The 22916-nt window shown below is 65.4% G+C and overlaps 1 protein-coding gene across 2 annotated transcripts in view; it reads left to right on the top strand.

Annotated features, from left to right (window-relative positions):
* The window catches only part of WNT7B (Wnt family member 7B), a 48562-nt gene extending 25861 nt beyond the window's left edge, over positions 1 to 22701 (top strand). For both annotated transcript variants that reach the window (XM_016135704.2, XM_016135703.2), the window contains exons 3-4: positions 14211 to 14482; positions 20118 to 22701. In XM_016135704.2, coding sequence (XP_015991190.1) covers positions 14211 to 14482; positions 20118 to 20597 — 752 coding nt within the window. In that variant the 3' untranslated portion in view covers positions 20598 to 22701. The remainder of the gene's footprint in view (positions 1 to 14210; positions 14483 to 20117) is intronic.
* Positions 22702 to 22916: the final 215 nt, after the last annotated feature.

Raw genomic sequence — 22916 nt, 5'->3', positions numbered from 1 at the left:
GACTCCAGCCTACGGGCACAGGTGGGCCTCTGAACGTGTGGGCGCAGCATGTCCTTCCGGTCGCAGAGAGCCAAGGAGCCACAGCTGCCGGGACCCAGGCCAGAGCGCGAGCTCTGTGGGGCTTGGAACGCCTGCCGTGGGGCTGGGGGTGGCGCAGGGAAAAGCCCGCGGGGGCCCCTCTGTGGTGAACAGCCTGTGGGTGGCACCTGGCACGGCCCGGAAGGTCGCCCCGCCCCGCCCCGGGGCCCCGCCACCCAAGTGCGGCGCCTCCCTCCAGGTGCCAGCGGGGAGGCGGGGCTGCCCGCCCATCAGGCGGTGGGGAGGGCGTCGGCCCCGGGCCTGGTTTGTGCCAGGGGCCCACCTGCCTGCCCGGCCCCGCAGCCCCGAGACTCCGGGCTCTGAGGCGGCCGTGAGCATGCCCGCTGCACAGGGCGGCACTGAGGCCCGGGGAGCCGTGAGGCTGCCCGCAGCCACACGGTTTAGACGGTGCGGCTGGGTTCTGATCGAAGTCTCCTTTCTAGAAATCCTCGCGGCCTCACGGTGCAAAGAGAGACAGGCCGTGGGAATGGCGCTGGGCCTGGCAGAGGGGTGGGAGCATTCGCCATCAGCACCCCGGCACACGCTGGCCTGCTGGGACCCTCCAAGGCCCGCGGCGTTGGCCCCCCCGTGACCTGCCCCCACAGTGGACACCGTCGGTGCCCAGGGCGGCTCACCTCTGCTGAGCGTCATAGCCTGGGGCCGTGAGGATGGCGGTTATCAGCTCACCCTGTTCCTTCTAGAAGCCCGGGAGGGTCCACAGCTCTGCCCGCAGGGAGGTGCAGCCACAGCCAAGGACTGGCTGCGCGGGGCCGGGGGCGGTAATTGAGGCCGCCCCTGCCTCGAGGTGGGGCTGCTCTGGGTGCTCCCCGCGCCCCGGGCTCCGCCAGCATCAGGCTTTGCTTCTGGGGCGCCTGTCCTCGCTTTCCTGAGCTTTGCAGAGGCAAACTTCTGGGCAGAGCCGTCCGCACCCACTTCCCCCGCCTTCTCTTGCTCCCACCACCAGTGCCCGGGGCGTGAGTGACCTTCGCATGACCCCCTCTTCCTCGCCTAGGCTTCTTCTCGCGTCTCCGGCCGCTCCTTCTCAGCCCCGCTCCGATCAGCTGCCTCCCAGGGGCAAGACCCGCATGGCCGCTCCCCGTGGCAGGCTCGGCGAGGCCGACCCACGGGACCCTCTGGCTCGACACACTCAGCATCTCGTTGCTTAAATCCCCCGGGCTCAGCCTCCCCCGCCCCCGCCAGAGACCTGGCGTCACGGCCTTGGCCACTCCTGCGCTCTGCCCAGGGCCGCTGCAGGGCCTGCCTCTCCGAGCCTCGCCTGGCAGCCGCCAGTGCCTCCTTTGACCCCCCCCACCCAGTCCCGGCCGTGCAGGGTCGCTCCTGGGCTCTGAGGCCTGCAGTCCCCCACATCGCCCAGCATGAAGGTAACTCCTCAGCCCGGAGTGTGAGCCGTTCCCGCACACGTCACCCCTGCCTCCCTCCGTACCGGGGCCTCGGCCGTGGCCGATTCCTCCTCCTCGCCTTCCCTCCTCTGGGGCTTTGCTCCTGCTGCTGCTGGCCCGGGACTGTCCCCTCTGCTCTGCTGAGTCGCATCGGACTTCCCTCGGGGACGACACCTTTTCACCCCTGCCTGGCCGTCCCTTGCCTGCCGCCGGGCCTAGGCTCATCTCCGGGCGTCTCGGCCCGAGGCCCACTGAGCACCTGCCTCGGGTTCTCCTCACCCTCTGCCCCAGCGGGGTGGGCTCCGCAAAGCCCAGGCGCAAGTGTCCCGCTGGCCACCCTCACCCAGGAGGGCCCTGGCTGCGGGGCAGCTGGGCTTTGTCCTGCAGAGGCAGCGGGAGTCCCCCTGGGTGCCACGACAGTGGTCTGAACAGGTACCTCACTCCTCCCAGGGCTTGGCCGCTGGGAGTCACAGCAGGAAGTGGCCCCTGTCAGAGGCATGCGGGTGCCCCGGGCGCAGGATGGGGGCCCAGCCCTGAGCTGGCAGGCAGCCGGGGGTACTCGCGGGAGCAGCCACTCAAGCGATGCCAATTAATGATTGGCCGCGAGAGGAGGAATGGCCCGGGTGGGTAGGACGGGCCCCTTCAGGCCTTGCCTATGACCTTGGGCCATGCTCACGTCCGGAGAGCTAAAGAGAAGCCCCTTAAAGAGGCGAATCGAGCTCTGTGCAAAGTTGCGATCCTGTTTCCAGCACCTGGCGCTGTAGCTTCTATGCCTCCACGGGCGGGGAGCTCACTACCCTATCTACGCTACATCCTTCTTGTCTTGACCCAGTGCTGGCCTTGCCCTGGGGCGCTCTGGGTGCCAGTCGCTCTGCTCCCTTCAGGGAGCCGAGGCCCACACTGGGCCACCTGTACCTTCGCGGTCACGCCTCGTGCCTGGTGGCCTCCAGCCTCCGGCCCCCCGAGCCTGCCTCAGGCCTATTTCTTCGTCTATTGAATGAGACTTGTGCCTCAGGCCCCTCCCGACCCCTCTTTCTGTCAACTGGAAATGCGCTTGGCAGTGGAGGTGAATGGGTCCTCAACTCAGCTGTCTCCTGCCATGGGGTGGGAGGGACACAAGAGTTGGGGGTGAACCTTGCGTTCTAGGGGTGCTCGTTAGAAAGTCAGGGCCCCCGGGACCCTGAACAGGCTAGGGCAGTCCCGCCAGGCCCCGTACCGCATCGGGACTGTTGCGGAGCACTTCCTTGGCAGGGTGGGGGCAAGTCCAGACCCAAGGGTGGGTCGGAGTGACCCAGAGGGGCCTGGAGGTGAGCTCGGGGAAGGGGGCTCTGGGAGGAGGGGACAGCCAAGGACCGGAGGCCAGAAAGCAGATGGCACATTCCAGAAACTGCAAGAGCATCGCGCTGAGGGCAAACCGGAGGTGGGGAGACCGGAGGCTGGAGGTGGGGGCGGGGCCGGGGCGCTGGGAACCCAGGGTGTGAGTGCTGTGGCGGCCTGGAAAGTTCTGAGCAGGAGAGGGACTGCTCTCCAGGCTCTGCGCCACCCCCTCCCGGGCCCTTGGGACCTACCTGCATGGGGTGCCGGCCCCCCGCCCCGAGCGGCCATGGACCGCTGAGCCCTGCTGGTCATGTGCCGCTCAGACATGACCGGGCATAGGCGCCGCCCCTAATCCTGGCTCACACGGCCGCTGGGGCTGCTGCCTCTGCTCCGGTTTGCTTTACGGGCGAGATTTACGTGGGGGGCAATCGCCAGCCGCACGCAGTAGGGGCTCAGCCACAGGAGGTGGCAGAGCGACCTACCCCCAGGGGTCTGAGAGGGTCGGGCCTGGGGGCTTCCAAGTCAGCCACTGGCAGGGGTCTCGGAGGAGAGAACACGAGTGACTCCACGTCCTGTACACCTACTGTGCGCCGGGCCCCTGTCCCGGGCCTCACAGACCAGGCCCAGGGAGGCACGACGTTAGTCCCTAGCAGAGACAAGGACTCGAGGGCCGCGCCGTCCACTCCGGGGGCCACAGGCCACGGCTGGCAGGGGGGCAACTTGAAACATGGAGCGTGCGAACGGAGATGAGCCGTGAGTGTAAGACGCACAGCAGATTTCAGATCTTGCAGACTTTGAGTGATGGAAGCGAGTAAAGTGTCTCTGATCATCTTTGCATTGGTTACGTGCTGAAAGGGCAGTATTTGGAAATATCGGCTCGATAAAATGTTACTAAAACCACACTCACCCGCTGATTGTCACTTGTCTTTCTGTGGCTACTAGAAAATTTGAAATGGCCTGTGTGGCTTGTGTGAGACTTCTGTTGGTGGCATGGCTGCCATCAGGGTGAGGAGTTGCCTGGAGTCACCCCGGGTCAGGGGCAGAGTGGACATGTGAACCCAGGTATGACTGTCTCCTCCCGGGACACTGTCTTGTAGCTCAGCTGAGGGCCGAGGGTCACTGTGCAGCGGCTTCACAGGGCCATGAGGGCGGCGCGGGCGTCGAGTGCCTGCTGAGAGTCAGCCGTGGGCCGCGGAGCTGGGAGGTGGCGTGAAAGCCAGCCAGCCCCCGGGCAGCCAGTGGGGCCGGGCCGGGCACGCAGGCCCATGTCCGAGGGAGGCACATCTTTGTCCTGTCTGCCCAGGTCCCGGGGACCCAGCCCGGGCCCGAGGCTCAGGACACTACGGACCATCGGGGCTTCGAATGTCAGAGTCAGAAAGGTTTTCCCAGGGGCAGAGCCACGCTGCCCGCTCCTGGTTCAGGACGGGATGAGGCCTGCGGTCACCCTGGGTGGGCCCAGGCTCGGCCCCCTCCCCTGGAGGGCCAGCTTGCACTTGAGGGAGGTGGCTCCTGAGATGACCATGTAAGTGGCCAGGCCTGGGCCTTCTAGCAGGTGGCGCAGAAGCCTGGAGACCAGTGGGCCTCTGACCAGCTGGGTGCTGTGGGCTGGGTGGCGGCCGATCCTTCCACGTGACCCCTCTGAGGCTGCCTGGACCTCACCCAGGGTGGGAATTTTCCACTTCCCCTGGCAGGGCCCCAACAGACAGACAGCCATGGGGCGGGGTGGGGCCTGGGCGGAGAGAGGGCACTGTCTGGGGTGCAGACCCCGCCTGGGCCAGCTGCCCAGGTCCCACTGTGTGACCTTGGGCACAGCCCTGCTCCCTCTGGGCCTCAGTCTCCCCGCGCATGCCAGGGGCTGAGGCTGAGGACGTGCGGCCTCCCCTCAGAACGGCGGCGGGAAGGCCCTCTGCCACCTCCGCCCTCACTCTGGGTTCCGCCGAAGGACGCCCCGCCCCAGACAAGGGGTCCAGGGCTCTGGGCTGCGGTCCCACGAGGCAGGACACAGGGCGCAGGTGGGCAGGCGTCCACTCTCGGCCTCCGAGGAGCGAGGCGAGGCCCGGCCCGGACGTCGCCTGTCTCCAAGCCCGACTCCGCCTGCCGCCGTTTTTGGGAGGTTCGTTTCTCATCTCCCAAGGCCGCTTTCAGGAATGTCGCCCATTCCAGTCCCTGCTGCCCTACGTCACAGGTGGGAGACTGAGGCTCGCAGGAGGCTGATGCCTCGCCCTAGGGTGCACGCCGGTAAGAGCTAGCAATTAGAACCCAGCAGTCCAGCTCTGCGCCCTGGTGGGGGTCCAGGTGCCTGGGGGCCATGGGCTGGCCCTGGGGAGGAAGGGGCTCTGGTGCCATCATGTCCCCACTCAGAGGCCGCTGCTGATTTTGCTGCAAGCCCGGGCTGGGGAGCATTCGCACAGGCAGGCTGCACGGGGCTGGCCTCCCCAGCCAGAGAGGCTGCTGGGAGCTGGGGCTGGAAGCTGCTGGAAGGCCAGCCCAGCTCAGGACGCAGAGCCTGGGCCCCGGCCCACAGCGCCCCTGCCACGCGGCCCTGGGCCAGGCTCTGCCCGTCTGCAGCCCGACCCACCTGCAGGGCTGTGCGCGGCGTGTGAGGGCCTCGCTGGGTCAGAACAAAGGCTTGGGGCACGGGCGTGCCGGCGTGTCCGGGCCTGGCGGGACTTTTTCCAGCGCTCTGTTTATGACAACGGCAGGGAAGAGCTTAGCGCGGAGACACTGACTCAGCCGGGGCCGACTGGGGTGGGGGCCAGGGCGGGGCTGGAGAGAGGCAGAGACGGAGGGGGACAGAGGGACAGAGGGACAGAGAGACAGAGAGACAGAGAGACGGAAACCAGGAGGGAAGGCCAGACGGAGATGTATGGAGGGCGGGACAAGCAGGGGACAGCGCGCACGGACACACATGCACGCACACGCGTGCACGCACAGACACACGTGTGCACACGCACACGGCACCAGCGTGCGTCTCTACCTAGCCCCTGGCCCAGAGCCTGGGCTCACCCGGAGGTGGGTGAGACATGCAGCCCAGGCGCGTCCCGCACGTCCCGCGTGCCGAGCCCTGCGCGGCGCTGACTGGCACACGCCGCACGGGCCCCTGCGGGGCGGGCGACCGATGGCCTCCGTTCAGCAGGTGCAGAGATGGCACGGGGTGGGAGGAGCCTGTCCAGCTGTCACCAGGCAGAGCCCAAGCACACCCAGGCGGCCCAGGGCTCCAGGCTTCTGATTCTTCAAGAGCACGGATAGGGATTTGGGGCCTAGCCGGGCCTAGAAGCATCTCTGGGCCTGCCTGACCCCCGCTGCACCTGCCCGCGCCTCCGGGCCTCACCCCAGCCTTAGCACAGTGTGTGCTGGGAGGCAGCTCAGGCAGGAAGCTGCACCCCAAGCCCTGATGACTGAGCTCAGGGTCCAGGGGCCAGGCGGGGGCATGGGCAGCCAAAAGGGGCTTGCTGGCCTCTCCCTGAGTCCCGGGGCTTCTCTCCCCAGCTCCTACACCCTCTACGACCTGGACGTGGGCACTGGACCCACTCGGCCGGGTGACACCAGGAGCTGCCAGTGTGGCCCAGGGGTCTCTCCGGGCCCCCCAGGCCTCGCTCTCTCCACCTTTAGGCTGCGTCCTCTCTGACCCACTTCTAGGCTTGTGGGAGCCTGGAGCCAAATGGGATGGGGCTGCGGGCTCAGGTGAGCAGGGAGCTCGGCAACCAGCAGAGTCCCACTGGCCTGGCCTCAGGCCTGGAGGACTTGGGGGCCCCGCCCTGCCAGCCCAGGGGCCCCATTCCGTCCAATGGAAGCTCACTGCTAAAGAGGTTTGGGAGCCACTGCGTGAGGCCGGGGTCGCCCTGGGCCCCAGCTCCATCTGGGGTTGGCTCCTGATGATGGTGATCGGGCAGGGCTGGGGGTCTCCCGGGCAGGGCTTGAGTGCCCAGCTGCTCCCGTCTCCCTCCCACTGCCCCTGGGTACCCCAACCTGCCTGCGGCCAGGGAAGCTCCTTAATGTCCCCAAGAGCTCATCCTCCCCGCCCTCTCAGGGGCATCCCACCGCTCTCCAGGCCCCGGAGCCTGGGCTCCGCTCCCTAACCCCTCCCCACCGACCCAGCCCACTAGCTAGTCTCTAGCCACACCTCACCTCCTCCACCTGGCAGGCCACTGGCATTTCTTACCTCGACCCTCGCAACAGCCTCCCAGGGGGTCTCTCTGCTTCCGCCATGCCCCCTACAGCCAGCCAGAGGGTCCCTCTCCATGCCCATCATCACGGCACCCTCGGGGGCTCCTCACCTCAGAATAAAGTCTAAAATCCTCCCCGTGGCTCCCAAAGTCTACGCAGCGTGGCCCACGTCATCTCCCACTGCCGTCTGCTGGGCCGAACCGGACGCCACCCAGCTCATTTCTTCCTCGGGGCCTTTAGCATCGCTGTTCCCTCTGCCTGTGCACGGCTCACGTCTGTCATCATTCGGGACCCGCCTTCAGCATGCCTTCCCGAGAAGGGCCCTCAGTCGTCACCCTCTGCCCCGATCCCGCCAGCCTCCCTGTCCTGCTGACCCCTCCCTGGTTCTGGCGGTGGCCGCTGCCTGAACCCTCTGTGAACCTCCTCCCAACCCATCGGCCCCCTGGGCTGCCCCGTATCAGTCGCCCTGCTGTACGCTTGGCCTTGGGCTCAGGGATGGGCGGGGCTGAGGGCCTCACCCCTGGGACTCGGGAGTTTGGCCCAGAGGGTGCTTTGGAGACACTCGGATGGTAGAGTTCGTGAGGGAGGAAGGGGCGAGAGAATGAGTGATGTGCCAGGGGCTGACGCCCGCGAGCCCGGGGCCCAGGCCTGGGCAGGGGAGCGGGAGGCAGGACCGTGCAGCCTCCCTGTCCTCGTGGATGGGGCGTGGTCTGAGCACGGAGCCTGGGATCCTGGCTCGGATCCCAGCTCCATGGCTGGCCTGCCATGCGACCCCAGGGCAGTCACCTGCCTCCTCTGCGCCGGGCATCCTCATCGAGGTGGGGTCCCCTGTGAGGGTAGATAGAGCAAGTAGGACAAGTTGCGTGCAGTCCCTTGAAAACCATCGAATGCCGTATGTTTTTATAACAGCTTTATTGAGATGTAATTCTCATACCATACAATTTATCCATTACAGTGTACAAGTCAATGGTTTCTAGTGTTTTTGCAGAATTGTGCAACCATCACCACAGTCGACTTTGGAACGTGTTCATCATCCCCAGAAGAAACCCTGAACCCCTTACTGTCACCCTGTCACCCTCCGGTCCCTCTGGCCCTTGGCAACACTCACCCGTGTTCTGTCTCTGCGGGTTCGGGGTTCGCTGAGCGCCGTGTCCTCGAGGTCCTTCCGTGGCGTGGCGTGTGTCAGAGCTTTGCTCTTTCGTGGTTCAGTGATGCTCCCTCGTGCAACTGGACCACATTTTCTTTATCTGCTCTCCCGTCGGTGGGCATCCAGGAGGCTTCCATCTTTGGGCTGTCGAACGATGCTGCCGTCCTTGGGTACAAGTTGTTGGGTGGACACATGTACCTTGGGCCGGTACCTAGGAGAGGTTGCCGGGTCAGAAAGTGACTCCGGATTGAACATTTTGGGGACCTGCTGAAGCGTTCTGTAGTGGCGATGCCATTGGAACCCCCCCCCCCCCCCCGCAGCGCACGAGGGTCCTGCGTTCTCTGCGACCTTGCCGGCACTTGCTCCTGTCTGTCTGGCCGCGCTGGCCATCCGGCAGGGGCAAAGCGCTGTCTCCTGGTGGCTTCGATTTGTATTTCCCCGATGAGCATCTCTTCATCTTTTATTGGCCGTTTTCATATCTTCTTTGGAGAAATGTGGATCCTTTGCCCAATTTTAATTGGGTCGTTTGCTTTGTTATTACTGAATTGTAGAAAATGCCAGGGTTTTTTTTTTTTTTTTTTTTTAAGGGGGCAAGTGCCGGCTGGCAGAGAGGCCGGGTGGATGGGCCTGTGTTGGCAGCAAGCGCAGGCGCACGCGCAGGTGCGCACACTCGCTCGCACGCTCGCACAGGAACCACGTCTGTGCGTGAGCGCCGGCGCGCACGCCCCGGTCCACGTGCCGCGGTCGCGCACACGGATGCACACGAGAGCCCGGCGTCGTGTGTCGCACGTGACGTGTGGGCGTGAAGCTCCACTCACTCGCCGTGTGCGCAGGGGCCGGGCGTGCCCCCCGGGACCACACGCGGGCCCACTCGGTATGGTGAGTTGGCTGGATCAGAACCAGGATCCTCGTTTTGCAGGCGGGGAAACCGAAACGTGGAAAGGCCTCTCGGTTGGTCTGAGGTCACCCGACGGGCCAGTGTTAGGGTCTGGACTTGAACTCGGGGTGTCACACTCTGAGCCCCTCTCTGGGATCACGCGTGGCCCCGAACCTCAATCGTGTCAGAAGGTCAGGGGCTCCTCTGCTCTCTGAGCTGCTGTGTGCCCCTTTCTGGGCCTCAGGCTCTTGTGGGGTTGTACTGGACGGTCCCTGAGGCCCTGCCCAGCACTGAGGTTCCCAGCTCCCCTTTGAAGAGGGAACCAGGTGCCTTTCCCACTTTTCTCCCCAGCCTGCAATTAATCGGGTCATTATGAGCTCAATTACAGCTTTTTATGGCTCTCTGAACATAGGGTGCCGGCCCCCCGTGGACGCTAGGGCGTGGCAAGTAGCTTCGAGTGGACAGCGGGAGCAGCCCCGGGCATTGGAGGCATAGCCCGGCTCCGCCCTGGGAGGGCAGGGGGCGCTGTTCTGCCAGGCCCCAGTCTGCTGGGGAGGCACATGGGTTCCCCACAAGATCTGCTGACAGAGATCTGTCTGGTCCTCCTTGGGGTCCGGGTGAAGGAACGAGGGGCAGGCCAGGCCCCTTGCCCGGGCGTCGGGTCTGGCTGAGGCCACGGAGCAGGGTGTGGCGCTTCTGGTCTCTGACTGGGAGCCCAGCAGGGTCAGTGGGGCGAGGGCCTGAGTTTGAGCCACCTGCAGGAACGAGGGGGCAGAGCTACGGTCGCCCGGCGGCCAGGCGGCCTCGGCGCACCCCGGGGGCAGGCGCTCTGAGGGCTCTGAGGTTCCGTGTTCTGGGTCGGTGCAGACTGCACAGAGGGCGTGCTGTGGGGGGGAGCTGACCGGGTCAGCCCCAGGGAGGAGGCCCTGGACAAGCACAGAAATGCCCGTCTGTCCCGGAGGCCCGGCCCTGGCCCGCTCGCCGCTGGGCGAGGCTGAGGCCGAGGCCCATTTGTTTGCTCTTAGAGCTCTTTCTGGGCCAGGGGGTGGGCTGAGGGTCTGGAGCCCCACCTGGCGAACGAGGACCTAGGCTTGGAAGGGTTCGTGGCTTACCTGGGGCCACACGGCAGGTGTGCGGCTCCGGAGCCCACCCTGAGGCTCCGGCACCTCCTCTGCTTTCCGGGGCCTGGGCCCTTCTGAGCGAACGGTGCTCACCTTGACCTGCGGGCACCAGAGATGGACTGCCCCGGGAACTCCGGGCTCTGCGTCAGGGCCATGTGCGCTCAGGGACGCACCCCGCCCCCCACCCCAGGGCTCGCGAGGCCCTGGGGCTGCGGGGTGACCAACGTGCGGCCAGCCGGCCTGTCTCCGGCATTTTCCAGGAATACTGCCAATGCTGCCACCGGCTCCGGTGTCGAGTGGGCGGGGCTGTGCTGAGCGGGTCCAGGATCCCGAGAGGGACCTCTAGGCCTCCTGAGACCAACATCTGCCCCCAGAACAGCTGTTGGCCCCAAACGGGCCACTCATGCTGCCTTCACCCAATTCCGCACCCCCATCGCCAGGCGCATCGGGAGCAGCTGCTATGAGCCACCTGGGAGCTCGGGTGGCTGCTGCCACTGCCACCTGGAGCAAAGCAGTTCCCACCTTTGAATCTGTGTTCCCATCTGTGGCACGGAGCTCGTAAAGAAGGACTCTGTCGCGGGCTGTCACGGGATGAGAAGGCGATGCAGAGAGAGCCCCGGCCCCGGCCCTCTCATGCTCGGGGCTCAGGGAACGACGCTGGGTGGGGGGCACACGGAAGAATCCGGCGCGGATCCGGCCTCCGCCTCTGCAGCCCGTGGGGCACTGACGAGCCCAGAGGAGGGGCTCACGCCAGCGGGGCTGCTGGGGGCCCGGCGTTGTCCCAGCTGTGTCCAGAACTTGGGTGAGCTGTGGGCACGTGGGCACGTGGACAGGGGCCCCAGGCAGAGAAAGGGCCAGCGGCAGGGACCCAGGCCTTTCTCCTTTTCGGTAAGAGCGTGTGCTCTGGGGGCAGCTGCACCTCCCCACACGGGGGCCACTGGTTCATCCTGGCCAAGCTAGGCTGCAGGGAGTGGTGGGTGGGGCCAGGTGGGGTCAGGCCTCCTGGGCTCGAGGTCACTTCCCGGTCCTGGGAGCCAGAGATGGCTGCTGAGCAAGGCCCACGGGTTCGAGAGACATCTTTCTAAAGCTGAGCCCTCCCTCTGCTCACCTGGATGAGGACATGTGAGCAGCTCTCTGGGGACTGGCCAAACTGCCCAGGAGTGACTTTGGGAGGGGCCCCTCTGCCTGCTCCACGCCAGGGCACACTGCGACCGGGGCCCTCTGAGCCAGCATCCAGGTCGGTATATGGGGTGTGGTCCCCCCCGCCCCACAGGGCTATGGCGAGAATGCAACAAGACGCGTGTGCTGAGTGCGGGCGCATGGGAACCCCTCAGTCTGCGACCTAACGTCACCCTCTGGATGCTCCCCAAACTACGACTGTCTCACAGTGGCCCCCACCTTGTCTCCGTGGAGAGACGAGGCGGTTTGGCTCATTAAAACCAAATAAAAAAGGAATTAGCAGGAGTGGCAGCCAGGTGAGTGAGTAACCGATGAGTAACCGGGAGTTTGCGCAGGGTATGGACTTAGCCCGGTGGGAGCAGAAGCTCACTGAGAAGAAAGGGAGATTTCCGTGAAATGCCCCCAAACGCACTGGCCTGCCACCTGCCCGGGGCTTCGGGATGGCCAGACGCAGGAGTCCCCTCTCCGGCTCCCAACGGGAAGACGGGCACTTCGCGTGCCCCCTGGGGAACGCCCACATCATCCTTGATCAGGCAGGCAGGGCTTGGTGGTGGGGACTAACTCTGCCTGGCCTCTTGGCGAGATTGCACAATCGTCAGAGTTCTCCGCCCATCCCCCTCCACTGGGTGCCTCATTTGTGACATGCCTCTGAGAGCAGTTGGGTGTCCCCTGAGCTCCTACCCAGAATTCACCTGCTGGCTTGCTGCCATCCTTCCAGGGCCCACGGCGCAGACATGGCCCAAATGAGGCATCTCCTCCCCCAGGGAGCCGTGCGCGCCTCTTCTCCCATGTCCTCCCGCCCAGGTCACTCAGCTGCAAGGGGGCCAGGCCGGGGGCGGGATGGCCTCCAGGGGCCCGAGCCCCAGGTGCCGAGTCCCTCCCTCTGCCTCTGGGCTTCGATTCCGCTGCCTGGGTTCAAATCCTGCTTCAATCGCTAACGCCTAGTTCCATAACCTCTGTGGCCTGTGTCCACGTCTGCGCGATGGGAGCGGCCACGTCTCGTAGGATTGCTGTGACAGTTGGATGAGAATGTATGCGAAGGGCTGGCGACGATGACCACAGCTCTGCGGATCCGCTTTCTAGATAGTTCCAGAATCCCCATCCCTCGTGCAGCCAGCGAGCTCTCAAATTCTAGCCCCACGGAGTGTGGCCCCAGCACCTGCACAGAAAGCGCCATCTGCTCCGTGGGTGCCCCCACGGGAGTCTGGCTCCCTTGGATTTCACCCACCTCTTTTTATTACGCTTGACCTCATACGTCCAGTGCCGGCAGCGCCGAACTGTTTCGCACCTCTGCACCTTTGTTCCAGCAGTGGCCAGGAGTGCGCACACACACACGTGCGTGCACACACACACACCCCCCACAGACACACTCACCGGGAGTTAACTCGCTGCTTCTTGTTAAGACTCACTTTACGACGTCACCTTCTCCAGGAAGCCTTCCCGGTCTCCACCCGCGGCAGAGGCAGGTCGGGGCATCCTTTGAGGTTTCGTGACTCCCTGTGCCCCTTCTTGCAGAGCTCTGTGGTCACCTCCCTTCCTGGAACCCCCCTCTTGTTTATCGTTGCCGCCGTGTGTGAGCTTGTCGGCAGGCCTGGCCGGGCTTGGGCAAGGCAAGCAAGGAGTTCAATAACCCACTTCACACCCAGCAGGCTTCTCCTCACATCATCTTGATCTAATTGAAAGCCAGGGAGGGCAATGCTCACATTCTCCCTGTCCCTGTCCCTTTGTCTGTCTGAGAGTCCCTGGCCAGCTGGCCTTGACCACACAGGGACCAAGACTTCTCCAAAGAGCCACTCACTGCGCTGAGAAACGGCTTGTTATGGGGTGGTGCTGGGTAGTGGAGCTTGTATGTTCATTCGGTGAGTCCCCAGGTGGCCCTGCATTGACTCCTGGCAGGGAGAAAAGGAACTCAAGGGTCTGACTTTATCTCGTAGATGTGGATGGAAGTTGCCATGCAACAGGCGGTTATTAAATTATTGTCAAACTAACAATGAATGAAGGAATGTGTGACATGGTCTTTGCCTCCCAGCGGCTCGCAGACAGTACTCAGGCACCATGCTCCAGCACAGGCAGGCTGGGTCCGTGCTGGGAGAGCCGAGGCAGGCGAGAGTCACTCACCTGGAGGCACTGGAGGGCTTCCAGCAGGAGGAGGTGTAGCTGAGCCCTCAGTGGAATCACTGCCCCTTGAGCCTCTGCAGTGGCTTAGGTCCCGAGCAGGGGCTTCCCTGCACCCCTGGGAGGAAGGTCTCACTGTCCCCACCTGGATGGTGGCCAGGGGGTGAGGGAGGCATGGAGACCCAGTGCCCAAGTCCGGGGAGTGTGGGGGCCCCTGAGGGAGGCTGGGGTATTAGAGAAGGGAGGCTCAGGAGACCAGGGCTTGGTGACAGGTGATGGTGGGTGGTCAGAGAGAGGCCGGGGAGGTGGCAGCGGAGAGGCCAGGTGGGTTCTGAACTATGTGGATTCTGCCCCAGTCCTGGCTGGTGGGGTGCGGTGCCCCCACGGGAGTCTGCAAAAGTGGCCGATTCATGAGCAGCAGCACTGGAAAGGCGGCAGAAGAGAGGGGGCAGAGGGACGGACCCCACGGGCCGGTCACAGGGCCGCCCACAGGCCAACCCTTCCAGGGTCGGGGAAACAGGGCCCCTCCAGCCCAGGCTCTCGGGACAGGGAGAGAAGTGTCTTCCGCGTTGGTGGCGAGGCCGAGGCCCGCATGGCGTGCTCGCTGCAGGCGGGGCACTGTCCTCAGCCCTGCGGGGTGGGCTCCCCAGCTCCACGTCCCCGAGTCGGAAGCTCAGCGAGGGCGAGAGCAGAGCCCAGGGCCGCACAGCCGGCCATCGACAAGACCCGGGCGGGCGGCTGGCTCGGCGGCCCTGAGCCCCGCGGGCGAGGCCGCAGCGCCTAACGGGCCGCACCTTCCCTCCTCGCAGGGAGCCGAGAGGCCGCGTTCACCTACGCCATCACCGCGGCCGGCGTGGCGCACGCGGTCACCGCGGCCTGCAGCCAGGGCAACCTGAGCAACTGCGGGTGCGACCGCGAGAAGCAGGGCTACTACAACCAGGCCGAGGGCTGGAAGTGGGGCGGCTGCTCCGCCGACGTGCGCTACGGCATCGACTTCTCCCGGCGCTTCGTGGACGCGCGCGAGATCAAGAAGAACGCGCGGCGCCTCATGAACCTGCACAACAACGAGGCGGGCAGGAAGGTAGGGCGCGGGGGCGGGGCCAGGCGGGGCGGGGGCGGGGCCAGGGGCAAGGCCAGGGGCGGGGGCGGGGCCAGGCGGGGCCCTGGCTCGCCCGGGTTCCTCCTCCCTGAGCTCTGCCAGGCTCTCCCAGGGGAGGGGATTGGGAACCCGAACCCCAAAAGCGCGGGGCGAGCAGTGCTGGGCATGGCTGTCACCAGGGGCCCTCTTCCAGGTGTCGCAAGCAGGCCTCATGGTGCCCGTTCCAGAGGGCCGTAAACGGAGGCTCCCAGTGGCGAAGCAATGTGCCCGCCGCTCCCAGCTGCTGGGAGGCAGGGATGAGACAGGAAGCCTTCCCAGGATCCCGTTTCCATGCAGGGTGGGAGCCGGGCCTGGCCAGGGACCTAAGTGTCAGGGGAGGCCTCTGGGCCACAGCGCCAGGTCCCTGACTTGGTCCCAGTACCAGGAGAGGCGGCCTTTGGTTTGCGTTGCCATGAGAGAGCGGAAGGAGGGGTGTAGGGGTGCGAGGGGCGGAGGGAGGGGGGAGGCGCAGCCCCGGGGAGGGCGGAAACTGAGCTGGGGGCTCTTGAGGAGCAGCCAGCTTCAGGTGTGGGGTGGGATGCAGTGTGGTAGGTGATAACGGAGGACATTCAGGCAGGGACACACTGGGGAAGAAGTCAGGGCTGGCCCAGCCCTGCCGTGGGGAGATGAGGGCCCCAGATACTGGGCTGGGAGGAGTGGCCGCCATGGCGGCGAGATGGCCAGAGATAGGGCCGGCAGCGGAGCAGAACGCCTCTCCGGGTCTGATTCCCCAGCCCGGGGGCCTGCACCCAGTGCTCGGGGCCTCGGGGGTTCTGTAGGCATGGGATAGACTTGACTTTCCAGGCCAAGAGGAGTCCAAATTACCCTCTGCCCCAGGGACCATAACTGAGGCCACCGGTCCCTCACTCATTCACTCGACAAATGCTCCCTGCCCCTTCTCTAGGTTCTAGGTTGGGCATGGGGACAGGGAGGGGCACAACAAGACCCTGGCCATGGGCGCTCACCCAGCACGAGTAGCTGCACGGAAGGGGAGCAGGGGCCATAGCCGGGGACAGGAGGGGGAGCAGAAGCTTCCTGGCGGTGACGTCCCCGTGGAGCCTCGATGGACAGGCCAGAGCTGAGACGGCAGAGGCAGGAGGAGTGCCACCCGGGTGGGGGGCAGGGCTGCAGACGGCGCAGGCTGGCGGGAGCGGGGGCCGTGGGCCTGAGAAGCAAGCAGGCGCTGGCCCAAGGGAGGCCTTGAACGCCAGGCCAAGGGTCTGACTTTATCTCCTAGATGTGGAGGTTGCCATGCAACAGGCAGTTATCAAATTATTGTCCGACGAACAATGAATGAAGGAATGTGTGACATGGTCTTTGCCTCCCAGCGGCTCGCAGACAGTACTCAGGCACCATGCTCCAGCACAGGCAGGCTGGGTCCGTGCTGGGAGGGCCGAGGCAGGCGAGAGTCACTCACCTGGAGGCACTGGAGGGCTTCCAGCAGGAGGTGTAGCTGAGCCCTCAGTGGAGTCACTGCCCCTTGAGCCTCTGCAGTGGCTTCGGTCCCGAGCAGGGGCTTCCCCGCACCCCCAGGAGGACGGTCTCACTGTCCTCATTTTACGCAGGAAGACAATGAGGTCCAAAGTGGGCTGCAGAGCCACTGGTGGCCCCAAGGCCTGAGCTCTGGTCACTGCTCCATGGGGATGTGTCTGAGTTCACAGCAGAGACGTGGGGAAGGACACTCCCGGTAGAGGGACCAGTGAAAGGGGAAAACGGCATGGGGGTGGGGAGGGGCACTCGGGTCTCGCGTACAGAGCAGCGAGGCCACCAGCCCAGCTCAGGTGTCTGGGGCAGGCGAGGAGGCCGGAAGGTTGGACGGGCTGCATGCTGGAAGACTGTGACAGCCAGGCTGGCTCTGGGCCCCTTGCAGGTCCCTGAGGGAGAGTGGGGCTGAGCAGCTCAAGGGCCAGGGTTGTGTCCAATTTGGCTCTGAGGTCCTGAGTGAACCCCAGGGCTGACCTAGCATGGGATTTGGGGGTGCTCTGGGAAAAGGCATAAGGGAGATGGAGGTGGGCAAGACTGAGCCCCGAGGGAGACGGGGCCAGGGAGAGGAGAACGAGGAGGCTGGGGGTGGATTCGGCCTGGCCAGGGGGTGAGGATGGAGGAGGGTCAGCATGTGGGGGGTTTGAACTGGGGCGAAGCCCTGAGCCTGTGAACGGAGGAGAAGCAGGTTGTCGGGGGTCAGATCAGCAGTTCGCTGGCCCATCGGAGACAGGGCAGCCGTAGGAGAGGGCTATAAAGGGCTCAGCGGCCAGGGTCCTCGCGCCAGCACTGACCCTGACTGTCTGTCAGGACCTGGCCGCCCCCGCCCCTCCTCCGAGCCTCGGCCTCCTCCTCTGCACAGCGGGCGGAATGCGCCTCGCCCCCTCCACATGGAGCTCGTGGCACACAGGTGGCCGAGCCCTTGGACTGAGCCGACTGCGGGCAGCACAGGGAGCAGGAGGGGTGAGCCCTTGTCCCCAAGGCAGTGCGAGGGGTGTGGCGGGCAAGGTGTCCCTAAGGACTGAGTCCAGAACTTCAAGGGTCACCCCGGTGCTGGGCGCCCTGGCCCCCTTATAGAGAAAACAGGCCCGCCCCGCCCCCCACTTCCTCAGCGAGTCAGGTGGGAAGGAAGCGGACCATGAGGTCCCACAAACCGCCGGCAGAAACCCATTCTCTCGCAGGCTGGAGCCAGAAGTCCTGAACCCGGGCTGGGCTGGGCCGAGCTCCCTCTGTCCCTCGGGGGAGCAACTTCCTGGCCGCCCCAGCCCCGGGGTCTCCAGGCGCTCCTGGGCTTGTGCCCACATCGCCCGGGCTCGGCCTCCTCCCCCGGGGTACCCTCCTCTGCCTCTCATAAGGACACATGTCCTCAGGTTGAGAGTCCACCATGGTCCGGGTGACCTCATGCCGTCTCACCTTAATTGCATCTGCGAAGCCCCTGTTTCCAAATCGGGTCACGTTCCGAGGTTCTACGTGGCCGCGGGTCTGAGGGGCAGCCCACCCCGGGCTGGCACGTGGCCTGCGGGAACCCCCCGTGGGCCAGGCTGGGAGAGGCTGAGCACGGACACCTGCTCACCTGCGCTTCCGACAGACCGCAGGCTCCCTCGGGGCTTCAGTGTGCCGGCCCACGACTCCCCCCGCCTGGCTAGAAGGGAGCGCTGTTCGCAGAGTGTGGGGCATCCCTCACTCCAGAAAGAACCTCCAGTCGGCCCTGTTCTGGAGCCCCCAGTCACCTCACACCACCCGGGCTGGGGGCGGGGCGGTGAGCCGGGGGAAGGGGCCCTGCTCAGCCCCCAGCTGCTCCGGCCAGGCCTGGTCACTGCGCCCTCCGAGGGGGTCTCCTGGGCAGTGGGGCTGGCGCCACCTTTGCCGTCGCCCTTATCTTGAGGGCACTGGAGACGGAAACGGCACATTCTTGAATTCTGTGATCACTTCCCAGGAGAGGCTCAGGCCCAGGGGACCCAGCCAAGCGAGGATGTGGCCCCTCGCTCTGCAAACAGCTGCCCAATCGACTCCATCTGCTGGCTGTCACTGGCGGCACAGGGTCCCGAGACGGGTGGGTGGGGCGCTGGGCTTTCCTGCCTTGGCGAGGACAGAGAGATGGGGGTGGAGGGTCGGGGATCGGGGCGGGTGGCACAGCGAGGTTGGGGGAAGCTGATCTGCAGGCTGAAGTGGACACCCTGATGGCAATTAAGCCTGGACCACCTGGCCTGTACAGCCTCTAGCCTGGACACCCCTGCGGGGTCTCTGGCCATCACAGCCCCTCTGAGGAGGAAGATTCTGGGCTAACAGCCTGGGGTGGGGTGAACCGCTAGCTGGGCTGGGGCTTCTGAGAGGGACGTTTGTCTGGTCAGCTTCTGGCCTGAGGGGTATGCTGGGCCGGCAGTGTGTCCAGCACATGGGACGTTTGCAAGCCTTGAAGGGCAGGTTATTGGACGGAGGGGCTTTCAGGGGAGGGGAGGGTCCGTGCGAGGATGAACATGGGGCGAGGCAAGGGAGTGGAAAGGGATGTCTCTGACCTTGCTGGATAGCAGGGGGCAGAGGGGCAGGAGGCAGAGAGATGGCCCAGACATCCTTCCCCCTGGAGGTGGGAGGGTTCCACCCTTCACCCAGACCAGACTTCTGGCCTGTGCCCTCAGCCCGGGCACCCCACGGCCCTGCCATTCCAGTTCCGAGCATTCCCCAGACCTGCCCCTTTCCCTCCTCCGGACGCCCGGGCTCTCCCGCCTTGCCTCCCCTGGCCGAGTATCAACCTCTCCCCAGCCCCTTCTCCGCCCTGCTGCCCCCTCCTTTGTCTAATGAGCTCCCGTTCCTCCACGGGCACCCAGGGGCGGCACCCCCTCCTCTAGGAAGACCCCGGGCAGGGGCAGCCTCTCAGCATTGCACTTTGCTGCTCTGTGTGTCGATTTCCTTCTTTTTCCCACACTGGACTGAGCCCTGGGCATCCTCACCGAGGGCCCCGGGCGGCTGGGGCAGGAAGAGAGACGGGGCAGCCGCCGGCCCGTGGGGTGCTCCCCTCACTTTCTTCATTCATTCATTCGCTGTGGGTCTCATCTGGGCCAGGGCTGGGGCTCTGGCCCCGGGTGGGGTGGGGTGGGGGTTGTGGGGGGCAGAGGGTGGCCAAGTTCCTTCAGGGCTGGGCCACGGAAGTGAGGCCAGGGAGAGCTGGGACAGCTGACAAATGGCCCTCCTGCAGTCGTGGGCTGCAGCTAATGATTCCCCATCTTTAATCAGGCCCGGCTGGCAGGGCCCTTTCGATCCGGGTAAATGAGTACCTGGGGTCAGGGCTGGCTCTGGGAATCGGCCTTCCGGGGCCAGGGAGGGAGGCCCAAGGAAAACACGCTGCACCCAGCTCCGGCTGCTTGAAGCTGGGGAGAAGGAAGAGCAGGATCCGGGGTGCTGCCCAGCAGTCAGCACACCTGGGCCTCACCGGCCGGGGTGCTCACCTCCCGCCAGGCTGCCCCGCGTCCTTTAGCAAATGTGGTGCGTACGGCTCCACGTGCACGCCAGGCGCGCCAGACCTTCATCGGACAGCCGTTTATTAAGTGCCGACTGCATGCCACACCCCACGCCGGGCCCGAGGGCGAGGAGCGAGAGAGAGGGGGGTGAGGCATCAGCGCCTATTAAGCACCTACTGTTGCTGGGCTCGGTGCACCATGAGGTGCCTGGGGGCAAGCTGGGGGCAGGCTGGGGGCAAGCTGGGGGCAGGCTGGGGGCAAGCTGAGGGCAAGCACCCGCTCTACGATCTGCCGTCCTGGGACCTGCAGCCAGCCCTGCATTCCAGCTTCCTCCCAGCGCAGTGACTCCCAGCTCCCGGAAGGGTGGTTGTGAGAATTTAGGGAAATACGTTTGATAACGGTGTGCCCAGCTCTGCCAAGTTCTGAATGTTCTCTCTGGACCCTCACAAGGCCCTCTGCAGCAGGGACTTACCGTCAGCACCCCCATTATCGGATGTAGAGACTGAGGCTCAGATAGGCAACGGAAGTCAGGCTGGAGGTAGGAGGTGCCCGGCCCGGCCCCGCCCACCCTCAGACCACGCCCACTCAGGCCACGCCCCCCCGGCCACGCCCGCTCTCAGGCCCTGCTGTGTCGCCCGCAGGTCCTGGAGGAGCGCATGAAGCTGGAGTGCAAGTGCCACGGCGTGTCGGGCTCCTGCACCACCAAGACGTGCTGGACCACACTGCCCAAGTTCCGAGAGGTGGGCCACCTGCTCAAGGAGAAGTACAACGCGGCCGTGCAGGTGGAGGTGGTGCGGGCCAGCCGCCTGCGGCAGCCCACCTTCCTGCGCATCAAGCAGCTGCGCAGCTACCAGAAGCCCATGGAGACGGACCTGGTGTACATCGAGAAGTCGCCCAACTACTGCGAGGAGGACGCGGCCACCGGCAGCGTGGGCACGCAGGGCCGCCTGTGCAACCGCACCTCGCCCGGCGCGGACGGCTGCGACACCATGTGCTGCGGCCGCGGCTACAACACCCACCAGTACACCAAGGTCTGGCAGTGCAACTGCAAGTTCCACTGGTGCTGCTTCGTCAAGTGCAACACCTGCAGCGAGCGCACTGAGGTCTTCACCTGCAAGTGAGCGCAGGCGGCCCGCGGCAGCTGCGCGCGGCTCCGCAGCTCGCGCCTTCCCGGCTCTGCTCCGCCTCGGCTGCGGGCCGGGGGCAGAGGCAGCCGGGGGAGCGGGACGCAGGAGGGCTCCCACTGGGCTCCTCAGCCTCTCCCTGTCCCCGGGGGCGGCCTCCTGCCGTTCCCGTCACTTCCTGTGGCAGAACAGTGCCCGCGCCCAGCAGAGAGGGCGAGGCCAGTGGCGCCGGTGTCCTTGACGGGGCCCAGGGAATTCGCTTTCTTTTCTCCGGGAAAGTGAACCTCAAGGACGCACGTATCCCCGGAAAGCAAAGTGACAAGACTCTGCGCGTCCCCCTCCCCCACCTGGTGGCACGGACAGGGGAATGCCATGCCCGCCTGCCCCACCAGAGACAATTTCCCGCGCCATGTCAGCCGTGGGGCCCTGGAGCTGTCTGGGCGGATGTTGACGAAAATTATTTATGTTTTCTTAGTATCAGAGGAGGATTCTTAGCACTAAGGCGCAGCCAGCCCTGACTGCGGACTCCATGCCAGCACGGCCCCTCTCTGCCCTCCGCTTCCTCTCCCCGACCTGCGGGAGCATCCCCGAGCCCGGCACCCACCCGGCCCTGCCCCGGGGGAGGTGGCTGTGTGAGTGTGGTCCCCAGGGGAGCTGGGCAGGGCTTGGCCCCAAGAGGGCCGCCGAGGAGAGCCCCGACAGGGTTTTCCGCCCCTCTCTTCCCTTTTCAAAAATCACATCAATCAAATCAAAATGTCACCCACGTCAGGTTCCAGGAGCGCTTCGTCCCCTCCCTCATGCTGTCGCCCTCCCAACACCTCGCCAGCCTGACGCCCCCCAGTTTACAGAGCCCCCTCCCACCTGGGAGCCGGCTGGACCCCAGGAGAGCATTGTGCGGGGGCGGGAGGGGCTGGCGGGGCAGGGGGTAGTTCAGGGTGTTTGCTTCATTCGATGGAAGGGAGCACCAGCCAGAGAGCCCGAGGCCACTAGTGGAGCTTCCTGACTTGGCTTAGGTGTCCTGTGCCCCAATGCAGGGCTCCTGGCCCTGGAGGAAAAGCTCTGGGGGTGCTGGGCATGGTGTGGGGTGGCCCTTGTACCCCTGCCCCTGCTGCCAGCCTCACTGAGGTGCCTTCGAGGGTCTCTCAGTGGCCTCCTCGGATCCAAGACCCCAACTGCTGTCCCAGCAGATGCCTGTCCCCCCAAGGGTCCCCACACGGTGCAGACCCCCCCCCGAAGTCCGTCTCACCCCGAAACCTGGGAGACAGGAACAGGAAGGGGTCCAGGGCAGCTCTAAACCAGGTTTGGGGTGAGGGACATGGGAAATGAGGTGCTCAGAGCCGGATGTGTCCTCCGCGAACGCTCCCGCCCCTCCCTGGAGAGGCACAGAGGCAGCGACCTGCCAGAAGGCATGGCGTGCAGCTGGCTTCTACCAGCTGGGGGGAGTGGGGGTGCACGTGCTCCCCACCCTGGATTTAGGGTATTTTGCAGAAGCTCGTGGAAATGTGTGTCCTCAGGCAACCGACCAGCCCAGTGGGCTGGTTATTAGCCTCGGGTGAGGGACACTGTCTGGGCCCTGGTGTCCACCCTCTGTGCCCCCAATGACGCCAGAATGCTCCATTAGCTGCTGTCCTGGGAACTCCCAGGCCGACGTGAACACCCCCACCACGCACCCCTGCCCCCACGTCCACAGGCCCGGCGTCTTCTGCCAAGGACCCTGGTTAACTTATGTTGTTATATAGTGTCAAAATGTCTATAGTGTCTTTTAAATTATTGTGACCTACACTGGGTACTGGGGAGGGGGGATGGCCGCGCGCTGTCCCCTGAGACAGGCTCCTCCTCCTGCTTGAAACGGACTCTCGGGGCCGCTGACACCACCGAGTCATGCGCACTGTCCCTCTGCACCGAGTGCCCCCGCCGAGACCCCGCCCGCCCTGTCGGCAGCTGCCCTTCCCTCGGGTGGGAGAGGGTCAGTGTGGCCCGGGCAGGGGCGGCGGTGGCCGAGGCGAGGCGTCGTGTGACCCTGCTGTGCCCTGCTTCAGGAGAGCCGGTGGGTTTCTGACGGGCCGAGGGTGGCGTCGGCCCCAATAAAGCTGGACTCAGAGACGTGAGTGTGTGTGGAGCCATGCGCCGTCAGCCGAGAACAGGTCCCCCGCGTGCCTTTCCGGCGTCCTCTGCCCTCTCTGCTGGCCCTGCCCTGGTGTCCCCCACACCCAACCCTGTCCTCACACCCAGGTCCCAGGTGGAGCCTTGAGTCATGCCTGTCTCCAGGCCACCTTTGGCCTCCCTAACCAGCGAGGGCTACGGCGGGAGCCAGAC

Source organism: Rousettus aegyptiacus, unplaced genomic scaffold (genome assembly GCF_014176215.1).
Source record: "Rousettus aegyptiacus isolate mRouAeg1 unplaced genomic scaffold, mRouAeg1.p scaffold_m13_p_2, whole genome shotgun sequence".
Classification (NCBI taxonomy): Eukaryota; Metazoa; Chordata; class Mammalia; order Chiroptera; family Pteropodidae; genus Rousettus; species Rousettus aegyptiacus.
Note: the sequence above shows the minus strand (reverse complement) of the source record. Positions and strands in the feature narration are given on the sequence as shown.